This window comes from Syngnathus typhle, linkage group LG14 (assembly GCF_033458585.1).
Source record: "Syngnathus typhle isolate RoL2023-S1 ecotype Sweden linkage group LG14, RoL_Styp_1.0, whole genome shotgun sequence".
In the NCBI taxonomy this organism is placed as follows: Eukaryota; Metazoa; Chordata; class Actinopteri; order Syngnathiformes; family Syngnathidae; genus Syngnathus; species Syngnathus typhle.
This window is the reverse complement of record NC_083751.1, coordinates 3,157,612-3,183,636: the sequence shown is the minus strand read 5'-3', so window position 1 is coordinate 3,183,636 and position 26,025 is coordinate 3,157,612. Positions and strand designations below refer to the sequence as shown.

Below are 26,025 nucleotides of genomic sequence, written 5' to 3'. Positions count from 1 at the left end.
ATAATCATACTTGATTCATATTTATGGGGCTTATTTTGATTTTTTTTTTACTGCAAACTCTCCCTTTAACTCTCAAATCCTCTGCAGGTAACCCCTCCCTCACCCCTCCTCCCCTCCTCCCTCCCTCCCTCCTTTCACATCCATTCTCCCATAATCCATAGGTTTTCTTCCGGGAACCTCGTACGCGCTGCAGGAATGCCTGCAAGTGCGACCATTGTTTTTGTCTGTGACTGAGGAAGAATAACAAAAGGGCGTCCATCAGAGGAGGAAGACAAAAGAGAAGGAGCAGGAACAGGGAGCAGGAGCAGGGCAGCCAGCCGCTGCAGTCATGGCCGCTAGAGAGATCACCGTTTTTGGCTTTGCTAGTGTGAACAAGGACATCACAGGTGGGTCTTCTTGTGGTTCTGCGTCCCAAACCATCCCCCGCCCTCCTCCGACTCACTGCGGGCTCAATCGGGCATGTCGTCCGCGCCCCCTTCTCTTTTCTCCTCTCCTTTCCTCCGAACACGCAGTTTGCTACGTGTGACATCTTGTTTGCATGCATGTGCAGATGCATGCAGCGGGAGAACATTCAGCAGAACATTCAAGGACCTCTACACGGACTAAAAATTGGCTTTTAAAAGGGCAGGGGGGAGCGTAAGATAATATGAAAACAATTGATTAGATTTCCAGCTGATTGGAAGCCGTTTAAGTGGGATTTTCTTTTCTGCCATCCAGTGCGTGAAAAAGGGAGGGAGGGGTGCTCGAAGGCAGATGTTCCATGCATCTCCATGCTCTTTTCTAAATTTTGGAATCCTTGTAACACATTGGCTGCTGCTGTGTTAATTACTCCTAATGGCTCTTAGAGTCGCACTGTGATGATTGAATCAAGCATCACTTCATTCAAAACACCCTCCTGGCAAAAGGGGGCGGGCTGCGCCGGAGTGGGGGTAGGGGGGGCGCTGAGCCTTCCTGTAGGCTGGCACAAGGTCATCGCTCTCAGTTGAATACTTCTGTCTGGAACATCTGAATTTACTTTTGAGGGGGTGGTTCTGTGTCACACTGCTCACCCCTCCCCTTTGTATTACAGGGGGGTGCCAATCCAAACTACTTTTTGGGCCCACAATCTAAAAACTTCATTTACTGACATCACTGACATCTTTTTGTCTCTTTCATCCACAGACAGCATCAAGAAGATCATCGAGAAATCAACCATCAAGTTCATTTGCGGGATTAAGCTCGACACCAAGAGTGGTAAAACCGAGGACCGGATTCTGGTAAATTTGAAGACTACTCGGGTATTTCACAAATTATTTTCCAATGGCAGCCCCAATCGTAGGGAACAGCACAGCGCGGTGAGAAAAGGGATTTTGTTCACCACACAGAAGAAAGCTTAGGATAGCAGGGCGGGTTCCTCAGATGCCGCTGGTTAAGCGGTAGGGGGGCTGAGCAGTCCACGGCGTTTGATTCCAGGGCACTTTCATCTGAGAATATAGGGCAGAGATGCAAGATCTCGTTTTTGTTTAGTGCCAATTTATCTGGATTCGATCTGGGCCAATCAGCTCGCCCGCTATGAACTTGGAATGGATAGAAAGGATGAAGGCTTGACTCATGTGAAGGATTAAGATGGAGATATGTTTTTATGATTTACAATATCCTCAGTTGCCCTTCCTGCAAACCCCGCAAGGCCCATGAGCTTTTATCCTGCTCAGAATCGGTCTGGCTTTTGGCAGCTTCTGCTGCTCTGTGGATGTGTTCATGATTCATCGCGTGGCAAGAGCAGGCAGTTAAAGATTTTTTTTTTCTTTTACATGTGCAGCGTTTGATTACCGCGCAATCCTTTCAAAACTCTCTCTCCGTAACACCTCTCTCCATTTATCTTTGAACAGGGAAGCCGTCGTTCGTTACGTAGCCCCAACTCATCGACTTAAATACCGATTTTGATCAGTCACGCCGGTTTAGGGTTGTTGTTTTTTTGAAATGCACTGTGTCATGTTGGTAATCCACAAGAACATTGGGTGGGAGTGCAAAGTCAGATGTGTGGAAATGTACCGGAGGTTACGAGGTGTGTTTCGCGCTCTGACGCATGAAAGACTTTGGAGACGATTGAAGACTTGAGAAGACTTCAGTTGTGTTGTCGTGGCGGCAGCGGTAATGACGTTCCTCCTGCTGCGTCAGCGCACTTCACATCCGTTTACTCTTAACTATGCCTCCGACTGCCGACTCATTACTGTAATGCGATACGGTCGGGGTTTATCGACTCGGAATATCTATCCGGAATGTTTGGAAGCGGCTCGGAGTCCTTCCTCGCCACATAAGAAAGCGTCAGGTGGTGGCTTTCGCAATCGTGTGCTCACGCTAAGTGTTGTTGCTGTTTGTGTCAGAACCGCCATATTTTGAAAACATGAACATGAGGGTTTGAGTACACAGAAAATGAAGACAATTGATTGAATTCATCACCTTTACACACAAGTGACCTTGTGGAATTTATATATATATATATATATATATATATATATATATATTTTTTTTTTTTTTTTAACTCTTTCACTGTCAGCCCAGCTAAAATGGATCTTTGACGTCTATGGCCGTCAATGGCAGTGAATGAGTCGATTAATTTTCAGAAAAATAACTTAAGAGAGCATCTTACAAATGTGTCGGAATCTTTCCGGAGACTTCTCAACGACACAGGATTGATTTACTTTTAAAAGCTCTGGCCATTCTTTCAATATTTAATAGCAAAGTGACAATCCGCTTGTTATTCTTGTTTTGTTCAGAAGCGTCCGTGTGAAAGCATACAGCTCCTGTTTTTCCTCTGTAATGAAGGAAACACGAGGAGACTCTTTGGTCTCCAGGGAGTGTTTTAGTCGGGCCTTCGGAGTGTATGAAGTAAATGATTGGGAGCGACGGGGCAGAAAATGCGAGCAGGAGTAGCAGAGGGCAGTGCTCTTTGCTGCTGGTTGAACGCATCAACCTGCCAAAAACTAACCTCGAGATGCTACCTGACTTTTTCAGTTGTCAAGAACGGATGTGTGCTCCATTTTCTGTGCTCAAAAAGAGCTGGGAAGGTAGAAATAGCCATCTTGGCGCTAACGAGTGATTAGGCTGCAAATTAGCTCGCTAGATAGCAAATGCTAGCTTTGTTAGTCAAGAAAGGATCTGACTGGTAGTGTACTCAAAGGTATGCCTTGTACCTTTTTTGATATGTACAGAAGTCTTTTTGACATTTTAGGGCCACTTTTTTTTTGTTTTATTTGTGACAGCTCAAACAAGTCTAATTTGATGTCTATTTTTGTGCCCAGTACAAGTAACACAAAGCATAATCAAGTGGCGTTTTAAATCTCTTGGTATTTTTGCTGACGAGCGCAGTGAAAAAAGGGCCGTTTGCGCCGTTGTAGGTGTGAACACAGTCGAATGAATTCAACTCGAGTCTCAAGGCACCGCAAGGTTTATTATACGTTTTGTCGCAATCTAGCCGAACACATCTTACGACTCAAATGCTAAAGACATAACGTCTTCCCCTGAAGCGCTAATGTAAACGCGGTAAGAAAGTTGTGGCGGCTTGTCGAGCCCAAGGCCACTTTGTGCAGAAATGTGAGAATGTGAGTGGAACCATCTTTTTTTTCCCCCCTGACTGAACAAAGTCGTCTACCGAACATGGAAGGGCTTTTAGTCGGATCAATACAAGAACACGGAAAGAAAGCAATAGATGAGTCTCATCCTTAACTGTCTTGTATAGCGTGCAGATTATTGTTTTCCGTCCTGTCATAACCATTAAAACTCCCTCGACTGTTTTCAGCAACAACAAAATGGCGTCGATATGATTCGTCTCTCCTCAGGTGCTGGCGACCTGGCGTCTCTACTTCCTGGCGCCCAAGATTCCCGCCAAGGTACCGAGACATACATTTCCGGCTTAAGTCGGAATCTTCTCTCAACCATTGTTTGACGACAGGTTGAAACCACGTTTAACTTCTTGGAGATCCGAGCTTTGAATTCACACCCAGACCACCAGGTGAGTTGCTGTTCACGAGTCACGGTTTAGTTCTTGATTAACTGATCTTGTCCCAGGTCATTATCGACACCGACAAGTCAACCTGCTGCCTGAGGTTCGAGTCACGTGACCATCTCAACCACGTGGTCAGCCACATCAATCATGCGCTCTCACGGATTTTCAACAACTCAGTGTTTGCGTAAGACTCACCAGCTCACAACTGGACGACTTGATAAGCACATGACCCAGACATTTCCATCTTTTGCGATGTCTTGACCTCCGCAGACCTTCCATCTGTCACTCCGATAGCGATCTCTCCGAGGGTAGCAGGAAGTATTCGCCTAGCTCGGAGACGTCGGTGGAAACTCAGCGGGCCTGCGGTAAAGAAAATGAGCAAGTTCTCTTTCACACGATTAGTTTCCTAGGTGTTCTTTATTTACACACACACACACACGATCAAAGAAAGACTCGCTGATGTCTGTTCCACCCCACAGGAGGATTTTCAGAAACGTACGCCGCGCTGTGCGACTATAATGGCATCAGCTGCAAGGAGGAAGTGCAGTGGGTAAGGAAGCGTTTTGAAATGTTTCACCGTGCCAACAGACCGATGAGTAATATGAAAGGTGGGGGAGTCGAGTCACGTCGCCGATTTTAGAACTTGGGACTTTGCTTGGCTAAATTTATCTAAGACTGTCTGGATTTTCTAGCTAGTTTGCACTTTTGTTGACTTTTTGTGACTTTATCTGTGTCCTCTAGGACGTGGACACCATCTACCACTCCCAGGACAACCGTGAGTTTAACCTGCTGGACTTTAGCCACCTTGAAAGCAGGTCAGATGATGCAACAACAAACATATACAAAAACATGCTAGCTTACAAATAAATTCTGATGGTCACACTGCCCTGCAGGGATCTGGCGGTGATTGTCGCATCAGTGGCGTACAACACGTGGTTCACTAAGCTGTACTGCAAAGACCTGCGCTTGGCAAGTGAAAATTAATCCGTGCCTGCGTTGTTTTGTTGTCAAGCGGGAAGCTTACGTTTTCATATGCTTAATTGGGTTCAGGGCTCGGAGGTGACCGAGCAGGTCCTCCACACGGTCAGCAAATCATCCAGCCTTGAAGAGATCACGCTGGAGAATGTCGGGTTGAAATCGTAAGCACCAAAAAAAACACGATTTTACACCTGAACGAGGGTTCGACTCAAGTGGAAAATTCTTAAAGTGATCTTGGGTTGAGCCTTGAATATGAAGCAGAAAGAACTTTTCAACAATTTCCAGCATTTCATTTGCTGTGTTGCAGAGACTTCCCACAGAAGATGTCGGCCGCTCTCTCGGAGAACCCCACCGCTGTCATCCACTCGCTCAACCTGGCCCATAACTCTCTGGACAACCAAGGTGGAGATAAGCGGCCATTACACTCTAAGAATAACCAGCCACATACTCTCAGTCCAACCATCCTCCAATTTTCACGGACATTTGACAAGCCACGGGTGTCTCCACTGGAAGTTAATTTTAAGGGTGGTGACACGTCTGCAGAGGCTCTAGCGCCCGTGTCTAAGTGACCGTTAGCGAGACGCCCAAGCGCTAATTGCTCCTGATGAGTCGACTGCCACCACGCATGGATGCCTTGGTCGCCGGCGTGTGACTGTGACTGCTAGTGTTAATGTGAGAGCGACTTGGCTGAACAGGAGGCGATGTTCAAATGTTCAGAAACGACTCGCTATTTCACTCTTGACTTGTTTTGTCGGAATATATTGCCACTTTTGTAACATTTATACAGGCGTGGCCAGTCTGATCCAGCAAATGTGCCACCTCAGCAAGGGTCTGCGTCTCCTCAACCTCTCCAAGACCTCGCTCACCTCAAAAGGTTGTCGGATTTCCCCGCCATTTTTGATTCGTTCTAAAATTCATATAACGTTCGACCAATTCACCTTTTCTCCATCTAGGCGTGGTGTCGCTTTCTATGGCGCTCAACTCCAGTGACAAATACTCCAACTCGCTTCTGCACCTGGACCTGAGCAAGAACCCCGGCGTCCTGTCCGGGGACGACGCCTCGGTCAGGAAGCCCCATGCATTTTCTTAAATGGAGCCATTTCTCCTTGACGTCTCTTCTTTCTGTCTTTGCAGAGCTTGTATCTGTTCTTGTCGCAGCCCAACTGCCTGGTGCATCTGGATCTGTCGGGTACAGATTGCTCTGTGGACTCAGTAAGGCTTCAACCGTCCAAAGCTGCGTGTCCTTCCTTTGCTCGGATTTAACCCTTTCCACTCTGTGCCCGGCAGCTATTCGGGGCTCTACTGAGGGGCTGTTGCGCTGATCTCTCCTTTCTCAATCTTTCTAAAAATTCCTTCTCAAACAGGTCAGTCCTGTGCAAAGGGCTAGAACCTGGCCTCCAAATTGTCTTAATTACACCACATTTACATTTTAGAATTCTAAACAGTGTTATTATTCTTCATTTCAAATGTAAACCAAGATATTTTGAGCGTCTGGAACGGATTAATGCCACTTTAGTTCATTTCAAAGGGGAAACACGATTTGGTTTCTAATATGAGAAAGCCGAGTGGCGATCTTGGTCGTAGAATGAATTAAACTCTCCGGCTGTGTAGTATTTTTTGGCAGAACTCACTGTTTGCGCTTCACGGATGGATTTGAGAGCTCTCATTGTGTATGAATACTTAAGTGGGGCCATCAGTCATCGCTTTCTTTTGTATGCGATGACCGTACTCTGCGCTCAGCATTTCAAGAGCGTCGACGCTTGTCTATGTGGCCACTCTCGCCTCATCTCATCCATCTTGCTTTCTCTTTCCCTACTCTTACTGTTTTTTTATATATATATATACCTAGCAGAAAAGGGAAGGACACGCTGCCGTTGTTCCGTCAGTTCTTCAGCTCCGCCTTCAGCCTCACCCACGTCAGCCTGGCCGCCATGAAACTCCCCCCTGACGTCTTCAGGTACCCCCCTCCATTTTCCCTAACACTTGTTCTCACTTGAGCTTCTAAAACTTGCAAAGAACAATTGTCTGGGTCAACAGGGCTCTGCTATTGGGCTTAACCTCCAACCCTCATATCAGTGACCTTCATCTGGACATCAGTGGCTGTGAGGTGAGAACAGATCCAGAATACGACGGTTCTTCTGCAATCTTGAGCTTGTTTGCCTTTTCTTACCATCCTCCAGCTTCGATGTGCCGGCGCTGCCGTCCTGCAGGAGCTCTTCCCCAGAGTCTTTTCCATCGCCACTCTGGACATCTCAGACAACGGTACGGTGACACAGGGTGACATATTGTACCCTGCCCTTCCCATCCTGCTTTGACCTTGTCTGGTTTTGTCAAGATTGTCCCCGGGGCGACTTTTGAGATGTTCTCGTGTCGACAGGTTTGGATGCCGACTTGCTCACGGTTCTGCCCGCCCTTTCCCGACACCACTCGCTGAAACACCTTCATCTCGGCAAGAACTTCAACATCAAAAACAGGTGATCCGCGTCACGCTTTTATTGTAGTTATTTGCGGCTCAAAGAAAAAAAAAATCTCAAACACGGCATGTGCCAGCTGGAATCAACAGCTCTGTTGACTCTAGTTCACTTTTCAGACGCCGTCGGCTTCTCACCCGCTATGCAGCTGCAGCTAAATTACGATAATTATCCTCGGCTCATTCTGTCTGTCTTCACGTCTTTACATCCGCAGGGTTTTGGACGAAGTCCTGCAGAAGTTGGTGCAGCTCATACAAGAAGAGGAATGTGTGAGTGAGGACAGGATGATCTATCCAAATGCTCTTCTACAGACTTCACTACAGCTCGAGAGTGAAAGAGAAATCCTGTTCACACTACGTTTCCCAGAAACATGAATTATTTCTGTCTCCCTGTTTGCCTTGTGTTCCACCATCTTCACATGCATGTATAATCAATAATTCATACGTCCAGTGTATCAAACCACATGGAAACACGCTTCCTTTGTCTCTCTCCAGGCCCTGCAGACCTTGTCGCTGACCGACTCGCGCCTCCGTTCCCGGGGTACGGTTCTGGTCAACGCCCTGGGGAGCAACACCTGCCTGAGGAAGGTGGATCTGAGCGGCAACAACATGGACGACATTGGCGCCAAGATGCTGAGCAAAGCCCTGCAGATTAACACCACGCTTCGGTAAGCTTGTGGTTTTGGGAAGGTCGGAGGTGGTTACAGGTAGCGGTTAGATGGGGTGGAAAATTTGTCGGCAAACGTTCACCCATGTGCTCACTGCAGGAGCGTGACATGGGATCGCAACAGTACCTCCGCAGCAGGATTTCTTGACGTGGCCAGAGCACTCGAACAGTAAGAGCATAAGATTGTCTTTTGAGGTTATTATTGTTATTATTATTATTGTCATTGTTATTATTATTGTCATTATTACTATTATTATTTTTATTATAATTATTTATATTTATTATTTATTTACATAATTAATTATTGATAATAATAGCATTTTTTTACTATTATTTTATTAATATTATAATTTTATTATTATCATCATCTGGGAAAACGAGTATGTAGTTGTTCACCCGCATTTTCGTAAGGCGTTATCCCGTCAGATGTAGTTTGCTCTGTAAGACCTGCAGTGCCAACGTCGTTGAAAATGGCAACACGAGCTTGGCGAATTGATGTTTTCCTCGTGGCTATCTTAAAATGTTCAGCCGTCTCTTCAGGCCAAGTAGGACATGGTTGAAGAGGGTATTACTCACTCGCTCTCATGAGGGGTTATTATGGGATGGGCTTGTCCAGTGGCCATACTGAACTGAGCTCACCCTCAAATATGGAGGCAGCCGTGGAAAAGTGGTTAGCAAAAGTGTCCAACTCACTGCCACGTTTTCTCTCCTCTTCTTAAGTAATTTCACCCTGCAGTACATGCCTCTCCCCCTGAGCGACATCAGTCAGGCATACCGTAGCGCCCCCGAGAGGACAGAGCAGGCACTGACCAAGGTAGGTGCAGCGTGGTGGTGTTGTTTTTGGGCTTGGTGGAGAAATCTTGACTTCCTGCATAGATCCAGCGAGCTCTGGTAAGGAACAACCAGACTCAGCGGTTCTCCCAGCGTCAGGCTCTCCGGCTGCATCAAGGCCTCGTCACCAGCACCGCAGAGCAGGTAGCGCTGCTGTTTTGACAGCCGGTGGCCTCGATCTCATGTGAAACATTTTTTCCGTTTCCAAGGTGATGGAGCGTCTATGTGCACGCGTTCAGCAGCAGGTGTGCCTGCTACGAGGCGTCGGTGAAGCGGAGGATATTCAAGCGGCCAAGCAAGTGCTAAAGGAGGCCAGGAATTCCCGCGCGGTGAGCCACTCAACTCTTCAAGTGCGGGGCAGTAAAGCTGAAAGCATGTTTTGTTTTTGCACACTCCAAGCTGTACCCTTCCCTGTGCGAGCTGGCGCACGTGCTATCCGTGGACGGGCCGGTGCGACAACGTTTGGACTCACTGGCTGGCGAGCTTGCCAAAGCCGCCGACAAAGAGCTTCAGGTTGTTTGCATTGCTCGTCCAAGCGCCCAATTCCGATTCAGGCCATAAGTGTTCCTTAGGTGACGGAAGGCTGCTCTTGCACAGGTGATCGTTGATTCAATGGTGTCGCTCTGCCGTGAGCTCTGTCCTCTGTCGTCCGCCGCGGCGGAGCGACTGTCCCCGCCGCTCTCGTCCGTCTCGGACCGCGTGTCCGTACCTCGCGCCACCATTCGCACCGCCCTGATGGAAAGAGCAGCGCAGGACGTCCACCGAGCCTTAGAGTAACTCTTCCGTGATTCGGGCAAACTACTGATTTTCTATTTTCTTTCCCCAGCCGGGTATGTAGTTTAAAGAAATCGATTTTCCTTCCGTAGAGAAGTCAAGCTGTCCGTGGTATCTTATCTCACCAACTCCATCGTGGACCAAATCCTGCAGGAACTCTACGCCACCCACAAGACGCTGGTAAATCCGACGTTGTCGACATTCACGTGTGCCTTGAGCGGTCAAATGTCCATCCTTGAAGTGGACTCCCTGTCCCAGACCCGGCAGGTGTCTCATCTGAAACGCTGGGATGGCTCGTGCGAAGACGGGACTGGCTGGAGGTTCAACAGACACAGAGACTCTCTGGACATCACTGAGGAGGAGCTCGGCACCAGTATAGTAAGTGAGGGTACGCTGTGAGGAGAACCGCAGGGATCTAGTTCCGTGTCACCGGGTCTAAGATCTGAGTTTCACCCAGCAAAAGCAAAGCGGCTGACTTCCTGTTCCGTTTCAGACATCGAGACTTCTTTGTGCAGCCTGTTTTCATGCCCACCCAATTATGTGTCGGTTCGTTTATTACTATTGTTGTCTTGAGGGGAGTTCCTCAAGGTTCCGTCTTCAGCCCCTTTGTCCTCACTTTGATAAGAAACTTCTCTGCAAGCCTTTGCTAACAATTTAAAGACCTCAAATATCTCTGTATCCGTCACCCTGAAGGATCTCAGCTGCAATCTGTCAACATTCTATATTTAGCTCTCCGTTTAAATTCCTGCAGAACCTTGCTGCAACAGAAAAAGCCTTTAAAAGAGGATTTGTTCTTTTCAAACTCCCACTGACCAAAGCACTCTTTTTACCCTGGACTGTCTTTGTATTCTCGGGTGTTGACGTCATGTTTCTGTCTCCGGTCTTTCAGTATCTTCTTCCCTTCCAGGACACAATAGCCATTAAGAAGCGCAGCTCAAGAACGAGACGAATACGACCCGTCTCCACCAGGCTGAGTGAGTAGTCCCACACATCCCGCCCCTACCTCTTCTTTTCCCGTCAGACCTCCAATCCCCCCTGCAATGACACAAATGGCTCCATTAGAGTACTTTCTGATCAGCCCATTTTTCCTTTTTGCTGTATTGCCGTCTGAAAGATGACTTTATGGTTTCTTCAGCGGCGGCTGAGCCGTAATGGACCTTTCGGGAAATATCCCTGATTGATGATAGGGAAGATTAACAATCAAAACATCAGTTGATTGTTTACACATGGGCTGCATTGATGGCGAGTCTGCCTCACAGTCAGAGGTTGATTTTTGGTTCTTCTGAGTTTGGACGTTCTCAACTAGGGTCACTTTTCACATTTCATGCGCACCCATTTATATTCTCTTCGCCCTCAGGTCTCTGCGACGACTCCAGCTCCTCGCCGCCCCCTTCCATCCCGTCCTATTCCACACCTCTGTCCCGCTCAGCCTCCTGGGAGGGCCTGTCTGAGTTGCCCACGCAGGGTCTGCCCCTCCACCACGTGACCAGGGTCCGCCCGAGACCTCCGCGCAGGCACAAAGGAGGATACCTTCCGGCTGAGACGGTGAGGGGCTTTTCGCTCCTACTATCTCGCCATTTGAAGTATACTTTAATCCCAGAGGTGGCAAAGGTTTGCACACCCTATACTTGAATGTGGGGTTGTAACGGATAAACAGTATTTCCATTCATTCCAATGGGGAATCATGATTTGAAGTACAAGCAGTAACCCCTAAGCACATTCTGTGTTATGTTCTTTGTGTTCAGCAGTGTAGTGAAAATGGAGGAATAAGCCCGCTGGATGATGGTCTGCCAGATTTCTATACTAAAAGAGTCCTTCCAGACAGGTATGTGCTTCCTTATTGCTGTTGTTAAAATCATTTTGGCACATAACTTCAAATCTGCCTCACTTCAAAATATGTAAAAAGTCACAATGCTTTTCTATTATTTCAAAATCAACAGAATGCACCAATTTGCCTCAAGAAAATGTGCAAATATTTTATTGACATTCTACATTGGATTATAAAACAACAAAGCAAGAGGTATTGACAGAGATAAACCATTGTGTATATGAAGAGGTGTTGCCTAGCAACAGTCAAACAGCAGAAGGAGAAACCGCAAACACGCGGCTGTTGAATGCAACAAGGTCCCGACAGAGTTGACAGAGGACGCGAGGTATAATTGTGCCAGACGGGAGCGAGTTTGTCTGACACGCCAACTGTGACCTTCATCGTCTCCCGCAGTCAACTCTCCTCTTTGCACAACACGCACTCACTGAGGAGGAAGAAGAGAAGGAACGTGCTCGCCATCTTCGGTTTCCGTAGAAACCGCAACCAGACCAACCAGGAGTCGGACATCGAGTTTTACGGCGAGCACGCCGTTGCTACGGCACCATCGGGGTTTGTATACCAAACTGTATCAAAAGCCCCTCTCACTTGCCCATTAGTCCCGCCTCACACAAATTCCGCTAATGTCGTGCTTTACATCGCTGCCACCAAAATACCATCTGCTCCGCATTTTGCAGTGTTCCAAAACGCATCTTCGTGGTTCTTTTGAGGACACTCGGAGGCTGTGAATCCCCGAAACGACCCAGAAAAATATGTGCCTCATCTTGTTCAATATGCCAAGCAACTTATGGTGTACACAGGACACAGATGTCGACGACAGCCGGCAGATCACACTTTCTTTACCGGAAAATGACTACAGGAAACCATATCTGTCCATATTATGTCTTTTGCATTTTTAATAGATAATACCAGCACGGAGTTGTAAAACTATATTTTACAATAATAATGAAATAGAATGTAAAGACAAACTGTAGAATTCCTGTCAAGGTAGCTGGAGTCGGAATGTCCGGTTAGTTCAATGTGAGAATCTGGGCGTGAGTTGTGGCCTACAGCAGTTCCTGGCGAGTGCCGTTTTATATTTCTGTGTTTGACTAACTTTTGATGCTCGTGTTTTTTGTCTTCAGGGCAGCCACAGAGAACGTGTACACACTCCTCCAGCCCCCAAGGGCCAAAGCAGGGTCTCCCGGAGATAGACCCGATGGGAAGAATACTCTGGTTCTGAGTCTGCCACCACCCATGCCGGGCATTCCGTATTCAGTGATGGCAGGAAGCAAACACCCCTTTTACTCCCCCACTGAGGTACTGATGCCACCGGGTCAAAGACTTTGATGTAATTTCTCAAACTATTCCGAGTTGTTTTTGTTTTCGATAGCGCTCCGAAAAAGATGCGGGGCCCGGCGATCATCCGCCGATAGAGGCCGACAAGTATTGGGCGGACGACAAGCAGAGGACCAGCGAGGTTCTGCAGGCCGAGGACATATGGCTGGACACCAGGACGGGCGAGCGGCACGTGGAGAGGCGGCGCTCGGACGAGAGGCCGGGGGAGGCGTGGACCGTCGACAGACACCCGGACCGACAAATAGACAGACAGTGGACGGCGGAGAGACACACGCAGTGGCAGATTGATCGCAAGATGGAGAGACAGCGGCTGGGCGGCAGGCAGATAGACCGCTCGTGGTCGGAAGGCAAGCAGACGGACGTGCAGCAGGATGCCCAGTTGACGGACAGAAGTGTCTGGAAGCCCGACAGACATCATTTCACTCCGAGGCCGTTGCCGCCGTACCCCTCGGACAGGACGCCCTCGCCCAAACAGGAAGTGAGCGCCGAGGTGGACTCACAGGGGGAAAGACGGGTCAGTCCCGATTCTTGCCCGGAAGGGTGGAGGAGCGGCTACGGCGGGCGAGCGGCCCCCAAACCTGAACCCCCGCCGCAAAGTAGCAAACCCAATTTGTCCAAACTACGGCAAAGGCATCGGGTGGAGAGCTCAGACACACTACCTGGTAAGGGTAGTTGTAGGGGTCAAAGTTCATGCCTGTGAGTGTTGCTATGTTGGAGGTAATACAAAATACAATTTGCTCTGTTGCTGCAGAAGAAGATGACGATGTTCAGAGGGAACCGGCCAAGAAGGACCAGGAAAAAAGAAGAGACCAGGAGACTCAACCTCCGCCGATTCCCGAAAAGGTATACGACAAATATCCTTGCGCTTAATTACTTTGCGAGTTGACTTTCTGTGCCGATGGGCTTCAAACAGCCAAAGGCGACGTCGTACGTGAGTTTCCTGAAAGAGCCGGCTCCGGAGAGAAGCTTGCCCCCTCCACCTTTGCCCCCTCCGTTCGGCAGACATGCGCACGGGCTGCCCGACAGAGCTGCCAGTCAAGGTGCGTGAAAACAAAACAACACCGTCAGTCAGACATAAATGTGACGGTCGTGTCGATTTGTTAATATTTTCCTTTCCTTTCACTCACTCAGGTGAAGAAGGATTGCGCCCTCAGGCACCCATCAAGCCTCAAAGGAACCGGAAAGCCATGTCATGCGACGCAGGTATCGCCTCATGATGCGGTCCACGAGTCTAAGTGTCAGTCTACCATTTTGTATCTTGCTAACGCTGCGCCATGTCTTCCTCTACCCATGTCCTCCATCAACTCAGGCACGGACAGGGACAGCCCCAATGGCATTGAGAAGCCCCCCAATCGCAAACCCCCAGAGAAAAAGCCTAGACTGCCCCAAAACAGAAATAAGTCACTGGACTTGTCTGGTACATGTCTGCTTTTTATATCTGTGTGCTGTCAGTGTGGTGGTTGTCCTGTATTGTTGTACCAGTGTTAAATTTCCACCATTTGAAAACGTCACGGCAAATTAATTCGCTATGTATAAATTACGATTGTATTTATGCTGAATGATTCAAACAACTGGATGTGTTTGACATAAAAATCGGATTTATTTTTTTTGTCTTCACAGACAGCTTCAACTCAGCACATGGTCACAGCGAGCTGGTGTGATGATGTCACAGCCCACACACGTGCTCCCCTTATTTAACAGTGTTTGCTTCTTGAGAAGACCGCCCTCAACTTCTTATCTGACTTGTGACTTGTAAAATCTTCATTTTTTTTAGTCATATTATCAGAATGTGATTTCTACAACTGGAGTGCCCACCGACACAGCCGACTGCCTTGAACATGACTTGAGGATTTATATCTGAAAGGTGATATTATATTTTATAGAGAGAGAGAGAGAGAAAAATCAATATTATGTATGAGCACCCCCAATAAACCATAAACGCAATGTATGAACGAATGTATGAATAAAAAAATGTAATGGATAAACTGTTTTTGCCGGACTATTTTTTCTAGTTTTGATATTTTACTCGTTTAATATTTTGTGCTTATTAGTTGTGCCCATTCATCCATGCAGCCAGAGGAACATCTGCGACCCTGCTGTCTTACCTGCTGCCAAGGAACCGTCATGGACTTGAGGTCAGGCTCTCCGTCCACAAACTCATCATTTATTGATGCATTATTTTATTTCGATTCTTCTTTTACTTGCTCTAGGAAACTTTTCCCTGGCAAAACAGACGTGTGAGTACATGTGGCTCCTTAAAGTGCAAACTGTCCCACATCAGCAGTCATTAGTCCGCCAATGGTCCACTTTGAGGAGCTAATCACTCACAAGCATGTAGTGTGCAAAACGCGGTTGCTTTGATTATCGACCTTGCAGGTGGATGCTATTTAAACGCCTCATAAATAATGTCACCCCTCCCAAGCCGCCCACCACCCTTCTTAGGTTGGCATGGCGACAGCTTTTCCCGCCACAAGCTGGAGAATATGGAACAGCAGGGGGCGACTGATCACTATAAATAGGCAGAGGCAGGCATTGGACACACATACACACACACATTCATACACAACTGGAGCCTTCCTGGTTGCTATTAGCAACCGTTGCCCTGACCTTTTCTCCTTTTCTGCTGTAATGAGTCCAAAGCAAGCCTGACGACAACACGTGCGCACACACCACATCATAGTCGAAGTATTTATCCATCCATCATTTTAATTTGACTTTCCACTAGTCATCTGGAAGTCTAATTGGATCCTTTGCGATGCAATATTGCACATTTTCTAACCAAAATAAGGCTTCGATCCTGGGTAAGGTTTCAATAAAGGGGTAAAAATGAGGGTATCGTTACGCGAGCAAATTAGCACTCACAATAATTAATCTTTAAGTTCCGCACTTGATATTGCACATTTGTTCATGCGGGCAGTACGGCTGATGAAATAAAAGGTAAGGCTCTCGCTGGGTAATTGACAGCTTTTCTCTGGAAGCAAGTTTCATGGGGATGTATGGGCTCATTAGCGCTTTTATTGCCGTTGACAAGTTTACAAGCAAGCTGCGGGAAAAATGGCTGAACCGTGCCGTGAACTTTTAAACTCACTGTGGTTGTCGCTTGTTCTCTCTTTTTTTTTTTTTTGGTTGAGCTACGCATATTCCTCTTAATCATCAGCCTTCTTCAGTGGTTGCCAGGCAACGTGAGGGAAGGAAGCTGGGGATAGAGAATGAGTGGGTAGAGCTAGAACACAAATGGATCCGCTTGCCTTACAGGTCAAATTAATTTGGTTTTTTTGTAAAGGCTCTGGCAAAAAAATAAATAACATATGTATTTTTTTTAAATAAAAACATAAAATAAAAATAAAGGCAAAAGTAACTAACACCTGTCAAAGTGGAAAAAAAAGTAACTTCACTATTTTATTAAAATCCATAAAGAAACAAATTCTCACCAGCAGACAACTCGAAACGCATTTTCCCATCACGCCTGCAAAAGGTCACAAGTGGTCTGCTGGGCTCAGTCGCCATGGGAACCGTCTCCTTAACAGGGACGGCGTAGAGTCCCCTGGAGGATCTGGCAGCTGTGAGCACCATGATGTCATTATAATACAAAAGAGCAGTACACTGATCTTTCTTTAAGATAGCTAGGAAAGTCAAAATAGACAACTGATGTGGTTGCACAAGTGCACACACCCTCTTACAGCAAAAAGAAAACGTGGCTGTGTTTAGAACTAGCCAGTTGCATTCCAACTCCACCATCCGCCATTTCCTTTTGATCACGGCTAAATCGATTTCGAATAAACTATGTGCTTTGGATCATGGCATTTTTAACTGATGACTGAATAAATGGAATGATAGATATGGTGTGGTATGCTTTGGATGGTGAGCATTTGCTATTGAATGCCAAATGGATGGGACGGTCATGATGTGGGATTCGATTGGAACTCATTCTTATGCTGTTTGTTAAAGTCGAGTAATAAAAATATGTGAAATTGCCCCCCCCCCACTCCCCAAAAAATTGTAGAAAAAACTTGCTTAAGACAGAAGAGTGGTGGGGGGGGGTTGAATTAACAGATTTAGTGTCATCTCTCAGTCTGGGAGTATCGACCACCTTAATCCCTCATCATCCCTCTCTTCCTCCTCCCCCTCCTCTACTGTCTACCAGCACCCCCTGATTTTCCACCTCTCTTTATCCGTGTGTTTTTTTCGATACCTTCAGATTAAGATAATACTTCACGTTTGTTTGTATGTGTCAGCGTCTACGCTGTAAGCCTGGAGCAGACCCAGCAGCGTGACGCCGAGGACTGCTGGAGATTGTCAACATATTGATTTATTGGCACCGAGGACAACCCGGCAATTATTGCAAGTGACATCATAGCCCGTTTTACTTTTCTATTGATTGACCTGCAGGGGGTGCCACTTTGCGCTTATGAATCGATGGGACCGGGAGCTCGGCGAGCGAGAACTCATCGATCCGAGGCGGGCAAAGGCGCGAGGAGGGCGAGCTAATATCCTCGGCGGCTTATGTCTTCACTGCAGACGGTTTATGAAGACGGCGTTGCTATCTGTTAATCCGACACCCGTTTCAAGGGGGACAATCAGCGCTAATCCCATGACTAGCCTGATAATACCACTCACAATAAGACAATAAGAGTTGTGTGGACAACTCACAACGCATTCATAAACAATCAACAAGGCAGCATTGGGCCGGCTTGGAAAAAAAAATCGATTAAAACCAAAAACAATAAAGGGAATTGTTTCAGTATTGGACATTGGAAATTTGGATATAATAAAAACAATGATTGGTACAAAATATGTTGCCACTTACCTAATATGAAGATTTTTGCCATTTCTTCAAAAGAAGAGAAGCTACTGAGTTTGCAGTTTTTTACTAAAAAGAAGACAAACAATATTTGTTAAAAAAAAAAAAAACAGGTGATGCTAATTTAGCAATTTCTGAAAAAGAAAATCATTTTTGATATTGGATTTAACTTAAAGGAAGACAAACCTTTTATGTATAAATAAGATACTGAGGTTGAAATTTCCCAAAAGATAAACTACTCAATTTGCAATTTCTGAGGGGGGAAAAAAACAAAACTCATAAAACAAAAACAAACTTTAGAACTTTCCTTAAAAGAGGATAAACTATTCATATCTCCTAAACAACAGAAAATATTTTGAGTTCCTAGTACGTCCGAAAAACCAACAAACTTTTGATGTCACACTTTCTTGAGACAAAAAGACATATTTAGCAGTTTGCTAAAAATAAAAACGTACTGTATTTTTATTTTTTTTAAAATAAAAATGTAATGTTGAATGATTTGTGCGGCCGTTTTGTGCATGCGTGTGCGCACGTGTAGAGAGTGAAGGAGCCCGCTCATGCAGGGCACGAGGGCGGGAGATGGCCCCTTGCGAGGTGAGACGTGTAAGCCTGACGCTTGCGCTGGCGTTAGCGCGGATTAGGTCATGTATCTCTGGGATCAGGCCGCGTTAGTGGAGACCCTGTGGCCCCCTGACGCCTTGCCGCTTCACCGCCGCCGAGCACCGGCGCGGCGGCGCTCACCTCACATCCTGTCCATCCCCCCGTACGTCAAAAAACAGCTTGAGATTTGCTTGGCTACTGTTTGATGACCCTACTTGAACTTTAGATCCACTCGGGGGACAAAAGCTGAGAGGTGACTGGGTCAGATTGTCATTGACAGCAGGCGGCGGGGTAGCCATTCCGCAAATTTAAAGGGTCAATCTAAGGCGAGGATGAGCAATCTATGGCCCTGGGGCCACATTGGGCACGCTCTTGTATTTAAACGGGTTTAATCAGAAGTTCTGTAATGTTTGAAATGTGCTAATATGGATCGTAGCATCGAACAATAAATAAGCGGGGTACAGTCAACTAACATGAAATATCATACAATGTGTGCAGTAGCACTGAGCTGACACTAGATGGCAACAGCAAAGAGCTACAAATACAATGATAACAGATGATTTTGTCTACGACTGCTTCTCATTCTTCTTTGTATTTGTATATGCAGTCTGGATGGCGCTACTGCCTCTCACAGGTCAGCCTCGGTACTACAACATACATGTAGTTTGGGGGACTCGACATGGCTGGTGAAGATATTGCGATAAGCGCGGTAAGCACATACATGTATTGTAAAATTTCAGATGTTACACATGTTTATTACTGAACAATGACATTTTGGGGCTTTGTTATACAAAACAAGTGGGAGTTGTGCCAATAAAAAAAAGTTGACCCCTAGTTGACCCTTTTGATCCATCATTGGGTAATTTTTGACCCAACTGTTTTTAGAGTGTAAATTGATATGAAATGATTGGCGAGATAAATGTGTGTGCAGACGCCGGAGGGATGGCGGTATGCCGTGGACTATGAGGTAAGTTCCTCTGTGTGCCTCCCACTCTTTTTGTCCCGAACCCTCGCTCACCACGCCGGAGGGCTTGTTGTTTTTGCCACTAAGCTTTCCTCCGGAAACACAAACGATTACAAGATAAAGAGGTTAAAAGATAGAACAAGAGGGAGAGGAGCAAAAAGAAGCACGTGGAAATTGCAACTAATGGGAACTTTAAGCAGGCGATGAGTCTTTGAGAAACAGAAGTGCAATCGCATTTTCATGACTCAGCGGTTTGTTTGTTGTTACGAATCAGATTTGTAAAGAAAAAAAAATGCTCATTAACTGCTTAACAAGACAACGGTAAAGCGCACACAGACTCCGGATTAACAAGTTTTAGCGGGCAGAAATGCTTGTTGTGCATTTCTCGACTTAGATGGCTTGTGAAGAAACAGAATTAATTGACAGATTTTGAGTCTAACAGACAGAGGCAGGACCATGGGGGCAGGGGTGGTGGTGGTGTCTCAAACAAAGCACTTCATGGACATTTGAGCAATCTTCCAGAAGACGCCTCACTCATATTTGACTACAATTACATGTCATTAGCTTGAAACATTCGATTTGACACTGGGAAAAAAAAATATATCAAAATTTTGAATTTGTTATCGCTTGTGAACTTATTACTGATTTAATGAGACAAATTAACAGCATTTGTCTTATTTCTAGATATGACTATATAAACTGTATAAATGTTTTAGAAATTACATTACTAGCAACTTTTAGTTGTACTTTGCTAGCAGACATAGTTTACTTACTTTTTGATTTGTCCACACACATAACACGTAGCAAAATCAATCCCCTCACAATATTTATGAACACGTCTTGTAAAAAAGCACCACAGTCAAGTTAAGAAGAAAGCTAATGCTAGCATTAGCGCTAACATTAGCGCTAGCGTTAGCGCTAACGATAGCGTTAGCGAGAAGCTAATGATCGCATTTAACACATTATTGTGTTACCCAAGAATAAAACAGCACATACGATGCAATTCATTTGAAACAACTACTCAAAATACATCCACAGGAAGTGAAAATATAAAGCACACCGTGCTAAAATCAGCAGAATTGCTATGCTATGAAGACGAGGGCATTATACACACACAATAATATGGAAATGAAATAGTTTATTATTTTGTGCCGTCTCAAGCTTACCTCTTTACTGTGTCCGTCATTTTTATAGATTGAAAGAACGAAATCTTTCGCACAGACTTTGCCCACAGATTTGGGAACTTCGTCCTGAAAAATGAAATTAAAACAGGAACTTCTTTGAGGTTCTGATGCTGAGGAACGGTGTAATGAGTAATTAAGATGGCGGACCTAGTTTGGTTTGTCCCGCCTCAACGGATGTGACGTAATAGTTAGAAATACGTAATAAAAAATGAATAAAATTGAATGGAGTAAAAAATATTCCCCAATATAATAAATAAATAAATAAATAAATTAAAAATATATATATATATATTATGAAAGTATCTCTGTCGCACCTGGAGGGATTGGATTAAACTTTTCTACAATCCTGGAGACCCCAAATGCACAATAAAATGTATATAAAAGCTAAAAAAGTGGATTTTGCATATGGGTATATACATATATATATATATGTATATTAGTAATGTATATAAATTGTATTCATTTACTATTGCATAAGTTTATTATTACTTGCAATTTATGTAATTATAAAATGCCTAACACAATTTAAAGCTATGTAAAATGAAATGTCAAATTAATTAATTTTACAAATTGCATGATTAGCTATATTTTACTCTTTGTATTCAAAAGGTAATATGAACATCTTATTTTTAGCAGTCGCATTTTATTCCATTTGGATCAATAATTGCTGTTTGAGCAATGACCGAAACACAAGATGAGGCAGAATGCAGTAGCCGCCAGTGTCCACACCGAGGCTATGCTGAGTCAATTTGCCAACGGTCCCAAATTTGCAGCCAAAACCAAATATGAGCAACAAGTGTGTCAGGAGTGAATGCAATGACACATCACAGGCATCACAAAATAATAAAACAGAACATGTCATTTAAAATGTGTGTGTGTATGTGTGCGTGTGTGTGTGCGTGTGTGTTGAGGTCTGACAGGTAGCCAGATAAACTTCAAAAACAGACAAAGGGTGACAAAGGCCGATACAGAGGAGAAAAACAGTGGTGGGATGGGACGGGGGGGGGGGGGGGGGTTCTGGTATGGAGAGGGGGCACATGCCAGTGAACCATGTGAGGGGACGCAGTGGCTGGGTGGAGGGTGCGAGGGGATGTGGGATTGTTGCAAACAGGGATTTGCATCAGCCGGGAAAGAAAGGAAGGGGGCAGCGACACTTTAGTCACTCGCACACACCGACCGACACACTCACACACACTCGGTGTCCGCCTGTCAGTCACGCAGTGGTGCGTCCATCCTTTTGTTGTATGTGTGTGTGCGTGCATGTGTGTGTGTGTGTGTGCGTGCCGTCATGTCGACCCCGGCTCATCGTTCATCTCTATGACGGACGGTAAGTTCATCTCATACTTTTTTTTTTATTCATCTGTGAGTGAGCGTGTGATGATGGAGGCCTCCGTCGCCGCTGACGACCACCGCGGCTCATTGGAGACCGTCGGGGTCCCAACTAATGAGGTGTACCGCGGAGGTGCAAGTCAAAGGTGGATTTTTTTTTCCAAACTTTCATTTTGATGCCAATCGAAGGTTTGTAATTAGCGATCACCAACACACCCAAATGGCATTTTGTGAAAAACGAGATAGCCAATAAAAACAGTTCGGATTCATCATACCATCCCTAAACCTGCTTTTTCCGTGTTGTCAGGTCATTTTGACCCGCCGTGTGTTATTTTCATCATCAAGATATGAACGGGCCAGTTTGACCCACTGAACATGACCCGCTGCAAATGTGTGATTGTACTTCTTTGTAGTTATTTGAAATGGCGGCTCGGCGAGAGCGTGCTTGCGTTCCCGTCGAAAGTGTCCGCTGTGGATTAAGCATCCGACCTTAATTGGATTTGGCCTATGAGACTTGTGAATCTTTGTGTCAAAAATGATTAAGCCTGCTCAGTTATCACACTGCACAAGACATCTATGAGTGCGTCTAATCAATAGTCACTAAGACCTAAAATATCACAGTTAATCAATTTAGTTTACATTTGTTTTGAGAACGCATTTTGATGGAAATTTGTTTGCGAGAAGTTTCCAATGGCTGACGCAAGGCTGCATTATTTTGGCTTTAGCAATTGATTGTTTTTGGAATTATCAAGGCACCATGTGTGGAAAAGATCTTTAACCCAGATTATGTTTGATGGGGAAGCTGTCAAACTGAGAAATGGGTCAAATTATGGATGGATGGTCGGGCTATTATTGTGTCAGTGGACAAGATTTGTCAACTCGTCATTTTTTGCCTTAACTTCTTCCAGGAGCAGAGAAGCACTCGGCCAGAAGGAATCACGCTTGGAAAAAGAGGAAGATCCTCACCTGTCTTGCTTGCCGCTGCCGTCTATGAGTTGCCCCGAGGTTCTCCAGTGGACTTTCCAGCATTCCTGATTGACAGCAGACATCATGTCCTCACCCCCCCTCCCTATGAACTCCCTCCCCCCCAGCCCGCTGGCCATGGAGTACCTCAACGACTTTGACCTCCTCAAGTTCGAGGTCAAACCCGACACGCCGCCGCTGTCCGCTCAATGCGGGTACCCAAAAGCGGGCAGCTCGCCGTACGGCGCCCGCCCGCCGCCGGACTCCAGCCTGAGCTCCAGCCCTTACGACTCGCTGCCGCCCTCGCCCACCCTGAGCGACGGCCAGCCGCCGCCGTCGGGCTCGTCCTCGCTGTCCTCGTCGTCGTCCTCCATCTCCTTCCCGCTCTCCGGCTTCACGTCTGCCGTCGGTTCCGGCGGATCGCAAGGGAATGCGGACGCCAGCTCGGGTCACGCCGGCCATCCTCAAGGCGCCGGACCGGCCTCGCTGGAGGACCTGATCTGGTTTGCGGCCCTGCAGCAGCAGTTTGGCGGCGAGGTCCCAGGGCCCGCCACCCTGCTGGGCGCCCTGGGTGAGCGAGAGAGGGCGCCCGGCAACGGCTTCCTCGGCTGCGAGGACGCCGTGGAGGCTTTGCCACCATCAGCACCACCTTCATCACCAAATGCACGCCGGCCTTCACCATCATCATCACTCGCAAGTGGGTCAGGTGGGTCTAATAAAATATATGAAAAATAAAAAGTGATTACCGTAATTTTCGGACTATAAGTCGCGTTTTTTTCATAGTTAGGGTGGGGGGGCGACTTATACTCAGGAGCAACTTATATACATATATATGGGTTTTTTTTTTCACTTTTTTGGGCATTTAATGGCTGGTGCGATTTATACTCCGGTGCGATTTATAGTCCGAAAATTACGGTACAATGAGAATTTTGGGGGGATATTTCCACCTAGGGTTCCGCTCACTTTTGATGCCAGCCTTACTGGCTTTTACAAAAATGTAGGATATCTTGGGGGATGTTTCTGAGCTCTATGTGGAGCGTAGTTCCGTCTTACATTAATATCTGCTATTATTGTTGGCGTAATCCCGATAACTGTCAGGCACACTTAGGTCAGATTACATGACAGATTATTGGACAGCCAACCCACAAACAAACATCCACCATGACACTACAGCATAAACACATCTTTTATTATCTTCAACCCGGGTGGGAGAAAATCAATTACCGTAATTTTCGGACTATAAATCGCGTTTTTTTTTCATAGTTTGGGTGGGGGGAGGGACTTATACTCAGGAGCGACTTATATACATATATATGGGGGTTTTTTTTCACTTTTTTGGGCATTTTATGGCTGGTGCGACTTATACTCCGGTGCGATTTATAGTCCGAAATTTCTGTGTGTGGCAGTGCGACGGGAACGATCGTTTCTCCGACGAGCAGCTGGTGAGCCTGTCGGTGCGCGAGCTCAACCGCCATCTGCGTGGCGTCAGCAAGGACGAGGTGGTGCGCCTGAAGCAGAAGCGACGCACACTTAAAAACCGCGGCTACGCACAATCGTGCCGCTACAAGCGCTTACAGCACCGCCACGCTCTGGAGTCGGAGAAACACGTGCTCACGCAACAGGTACGCCGATGCTGCTCGGGTTTGTTTGGCCATCCGGTATGGACCACGCTTTCTGAGAACCACCCTCAACAGTCACAACCATCATCATGTATTTTTGTCCACTCAGCTGGAACAGCTCCAGTGCGATCTGACCCGGGTGCTGAGGGAGCGTGACGCCTACAAGGCCCGCTACGAGAAGCTGCTCAGCGCCAGCCACGCCAAAGCCCCGACGGGCCGTGGCAACGGCGGCGGTGGCTCGCCTTCACCCGATTTCTTCCTCTGAGGTGACCCATAGCCGCCACCACAACCACACAGAGGAAAAGACAAGAGCCGACGTGGAGCAAACATGGATGCTTGTGACTCTTCATTCGTTGGGTTTGCTGCTTGGACTCACTTTGATTACACTGTGAATGCTGGTTGCACTAGCTTCGGGGACAGCAGTGCAACTGTGGACGGGGACATGCTACACTATCTGGACAAAAGTCCTGGGACACACCTCACCAAATTTTTCTGTAAAATTATTATTAATATTCTAAAACATTTTTTCCTAAAAGTACACCAAAGAAATCCATGGAATAATAATATTATTATTATTATTATTCATCTATGAGGAAAAACTGCATTAACGTAAAATGTCAAGTTCCAACTAAAATAAATATATCAATAAATAAATAAATAAATATCGAAATAAAATACCTTTCATTTATATATAGAAAAATTCTTTGGTTATGTTCAATTGCATTTTTCAAAATGTTGTAATATGTAGCCGTATTTAATTTGGAAATTGACTCGGTTTTCTTCAATTGTGATTTCCACTTTACGTCCCAATACTTTTGTCCATATATTGAATTTGATATGGATTTACCTTGCATTAACACTGCTGAGCATTTTAGTCTATGCAAATTTCACTCAGCCTGCATTAGAGGCTGAAAATGTCGTTATTTTTATATATGCTGTATCTCAAAATGGTTTACGAGGCTGCTTCTGAGTTGCGAGTCGTGCAGTGGTGCTGCTGGCTAACCAAGTTTGAAGGAAGCGTCCGTGGCATGCAGTTAATATTTCACAGTTGCCTACCAAAGCGTTTCAGCTCTTTCTGTCAGATTGACGAATGTACCACGAGAATCTTCCTGCATGCGATTGTGCTCAAGCCGGAACAAGATGCACCTTTTTTTTTTTTTTTTTTCCTCCATTATGCTCTTTTCCTTTTTTTGGTTTTGTACATATACAAAAGAGTTGCTGCTTGAAAGGTGTTATCGCATCAGACTTGGACTTCAGTCCCAAACTATCCTTGGCATCAAATTGACCATAGGCAAAAAAAAGAAAAAATAATTTACATTAGTTGAGTCCTCAAAATTTCCTTTCGGGTGCTCGGGTCTTAATAATAAGTCATGATGCAGCGAAACAATCTACTCATGGAGACATGAAATTCTTTGACAGGGTGGATGCATTAGAACTATTTATTTTGTTTGAGGGTAGGATAAATAAGGTGCTGTTTTATTTATTCACTTATTTATTCCGTATTTATTGATTGTTTCCTTTTGTGCTGATTCTAATCACTCATTTGATCTTATTAGTGTGTCATTGACTTTCCTACTCTTGGTTTTGCCCTACGACAATTAGAAAGAAGACAAATGAGGACAAAATGTGAAGGGATCTCGCTCCAACTGTAGTGTAGTGTGGTTTCACGGCAAATAAACGCGACATACTTGACCATA

General features: G+C 45.8%; 2 protein-coding genes and 1 long non-coding RNA gene across 6 annotated transcripts; 2 read left to right on the top strand and 1 right to left on the bottom strand.

Annotated features, from left to right (window-relative positions):
• The first annotated feature begins 135 nt into the window (after positions 1-135).
• LOC133166786 (capping protein, Arp2/3 and myosin-I linker protein 3-like) lies at positions 136-14,858 on the top strand. Of its 4 annotated transcripts, none has more exons than XM_061297055.1 (40): positions 136-386; positions 1,162-1,256; positions 3,819-3,869; positions 3,932-3,991; positions 4,048-4,169; positions 4,256-4,350; positions 4,465-4,535; positions 4,727-4,800; positions 4,879-4,954; positions 5,036-5,124; positions 5,271-5,365; positions 5,751-5,837; positions 5,917-6,026; positions 6,098-6,175; positions 6,251-6,327; positions 6,816-6,920; positions 7,001-7,070; positions 7,144-7,225; positions 7,341-7,437; positions 7,649-7,703; positions 7,929-8,101; positions 8,201-8,269; positions 8,821-8,914; positions 8,977-9,075; positions 9,141-9,260; positions 9,331-9,444; positions 9,529-9,704; positions 9,798-9,885; positions 9,964-10,083; positions 10,613-10,679; positions 11,063-11,250; positions 11,451-11,530; positions 11,927-12,082; positions 12,655-12,829; positions 12,903-13,530; positions 13,620-13,711; positions 13,782-13,908; positions 14,000-14,071; positions 14,178-14,285; positions 14,489-14,858. In XM_061297055.1, the coding sequence occupies exons 1-40, from the start codon at positions 329-331 to the stop codon at positions 14,527-14,529; spliced, it is 4,434 nt and encodes a 1,477-aa protein (XP_061153039.1). In that variant the 5' UTR covers positions 136-328; the 3' UTR covers positions 14,530-14,858. The 4 variants fall into 4 exon arrangements, with proteins under 4 accessions (XP_061153039.1, XP_061153040.1, XP_061153038.1 ...); XM_061297056.1 differs by having other exon boundaries at positions 6,813-6,920; positions 11,454-11,530; XM_061297054.1 differs by having other exon boundaries at positions 6,813-6,920.
• LOC133166791 (uncharacterized) lies at positions 176-2,464 on the bottom strand. Its single transcript, XR_009717855.1, has 2 exons — positions 2,032-2,464; positions 176-1,463 (listed from the first exon to the last, which is right to left on the bottom strand). It is a non-coding gene; the product is annotated as an uncharacterized LOC133166791 (long non-coding RNA).
• On the top strand, positions 14,591-26,025 carry nrl (neural retina leucine zipper). The gene is given in 9 exon segments (XM_061297065.1): positions 14,591-14,732; positions 14,920-15,003; positions 15,079-15,105; positions 18,877-18,978; positions 19,201-19,236; positions 21,785-23,342; positions 23,344-23,415; positions 24,116-24,331; positions 24,438-26,025. Coding segments are annotated over 4 exon segments (990 nt in total). The 5' UTR covers positions 14,591-14,732; positions 14,920-15,003; positions 15,079-15,105; positions 18,877-18,978; positions 19,201-19,236; positions 21,785-22,796; the 3' UTR covers positions 24,594-26,025.

Excerpts from the sequence above, each read along its gene's own strand:
- LOC133166786 (XM_061297054.1), top strand. The coding sequence starts at position 329 with ATGGCCGCTAGAGAGATCACCGTTTTTGGCTTTGCTAGTGTGAACAAG. Across the intron at positions 9,886-9,963 it reads ACGCCACCCACAAGACGCTG|ACCCGGCAGGTGTCTCATCT; the intron begins GTAAATCCGACG and ends TCCCTGTCCCAG. Across the intron at positions 12,830-12,902 it reads CCTTTTACTCCCCCACTGAG|CGCTCCGAAAAAGATGCGGG; the intron begins GTACTGATGCCA and ends TGTTTTCGATAG.